This window comes from Fonticula alba (assembly GCF_000388065.1).
Source record: "Fonticula alba strain ATCC 38817 unplaced genomic scaffold supercont2.163, whole genome shotgun sequence".
Classification (NCBI taxonomy): domain Eukaryota; order Rotosphaerida; family Fonticulaceae; genus Fonticula; species Fonticula alba.
Window position 1 is genome coordinate 1 of NW_009243133.1, and position 1,186 is coordinate 1,186.

The 1,186-nt window shown below is 77.0% G+C and overlaps 1 protein-coding gene across 1 annotated transcript; it reads right to left on the bottom strand.

Moving 5' to 3' along the window:
- Positions 1-133: 133 nt before the first annotated feature.
- On the bottom strand, positions 134-1,023 carry H696_06367 (hypothetical protein; the record flags this gene model as incomplete). Its single annotated transcript, XM_009500107.1, has 2 exons — positions 134-911; positions 1,007-1,023. Coding segments are annotated over 2 exons (795 nt in total), but the record flags the coding sequence as incomplete, so codon positions are not given.
- Between the last annotated feature and the right edge of the window lie 163 nt (positions 1,024-1,186).

Sequence of the window (1,186 nt, forward strand, 5' to 3'; positions counted from 1 at the left end):
CCCGCCCCCCACACACCAGAAGGCCAGGCACCGAGCCAGCCCCCGACCAAAGCCCGCCCCCAGGGACACGGCAAAGTGGCACAGCAGCCCATCGGCCCACGGCGGCCGGGGGTCCCCTCGCCGCCCTTCGTACCAGGTAGTCTCGCGAGGGGCTGACAAAGACCGCCGGCCCGCCCAGGTCCTCGAGCAGGAGCTCCGCCTCGGCCGGGAAGATGCCCAGCGGGTCTTGATTGAGCAGGATGCGCCCGGCGGCCGGGCGGTCGAGCTCCTCGTGCGGTGGCCCGGCCACGGCCGCGCCCGACCGGGCCCCCACCGCCCCGGCCACCCACCCGAACAGGACCCGCAGCCGCTGGCCCATGGTACGGGGCGGGAGCCGTGATGTCGCCGGGGCGGCCGGCTGCGAGCCGGGCCCGGCCGCGAGCGTGGCCTGGCTGACCCCCACCAGGATGCTGCCGGGCCGGCCGGCCTCCATGGGGGCCGCCTCGCCCGGGCCGAGCGACGCCCCGGGCTCGAACTCGGCCGGCCCCTCGCCCCCGAGGAAGTACTCATTCGTCGGCGGGTCGTCGGCCGAGATCCAGGGGATGTCGGCCGTGCCGCCGGCGGCCATCGGGCCCCCGGCCCCCGGGCCGCCGGCCATGCCGCTGGGCCCCTTGCCGCCGGACACCGACCCGCGCCGGCTCGACGCGTACGACGCCCCGGACGAGGAGAACGGCGTCTTGTAGGAGGAGCTGTCGCTGCCCCGGCGGCTGGCCCATCGCATGCTCACCCGGTCCTTGCGGCCGCCCAGCGGGCTGCTCTGGGTGGGCGTCAGCTCGGCCGAGTACTTCGAGCTGAAGGGCAGGATCTCGCCGGTGCGCCGCCACCGGGCATTCCGCGCCGCCACGCGGGGGTCCACATCCAGGATCTCGTAGCTGCAGGTGTGTCGTCCGGCCGGCCGGCCGGCCGGCCGACGCGCATTCGCGCCAAATGCGTCAGTCCCAGCACAGCCGCCCAGGTGCGAACGGACACGGTGATAAAAGCCATGTGCCCTCGGCGGCCGACGTCGCTCCTGGCCGGGGGGGGGGGACCGGCCGGCGCCCGTGGCCACGCCGCGCCACCAGCGCCCGGGCTTGCTCCCCCGCCCCCCCTCCCCCCGCTCCCCGGGCCAGCGCATGGCCCACAGCCCCGGCGGCTCGCCCATCCCCCC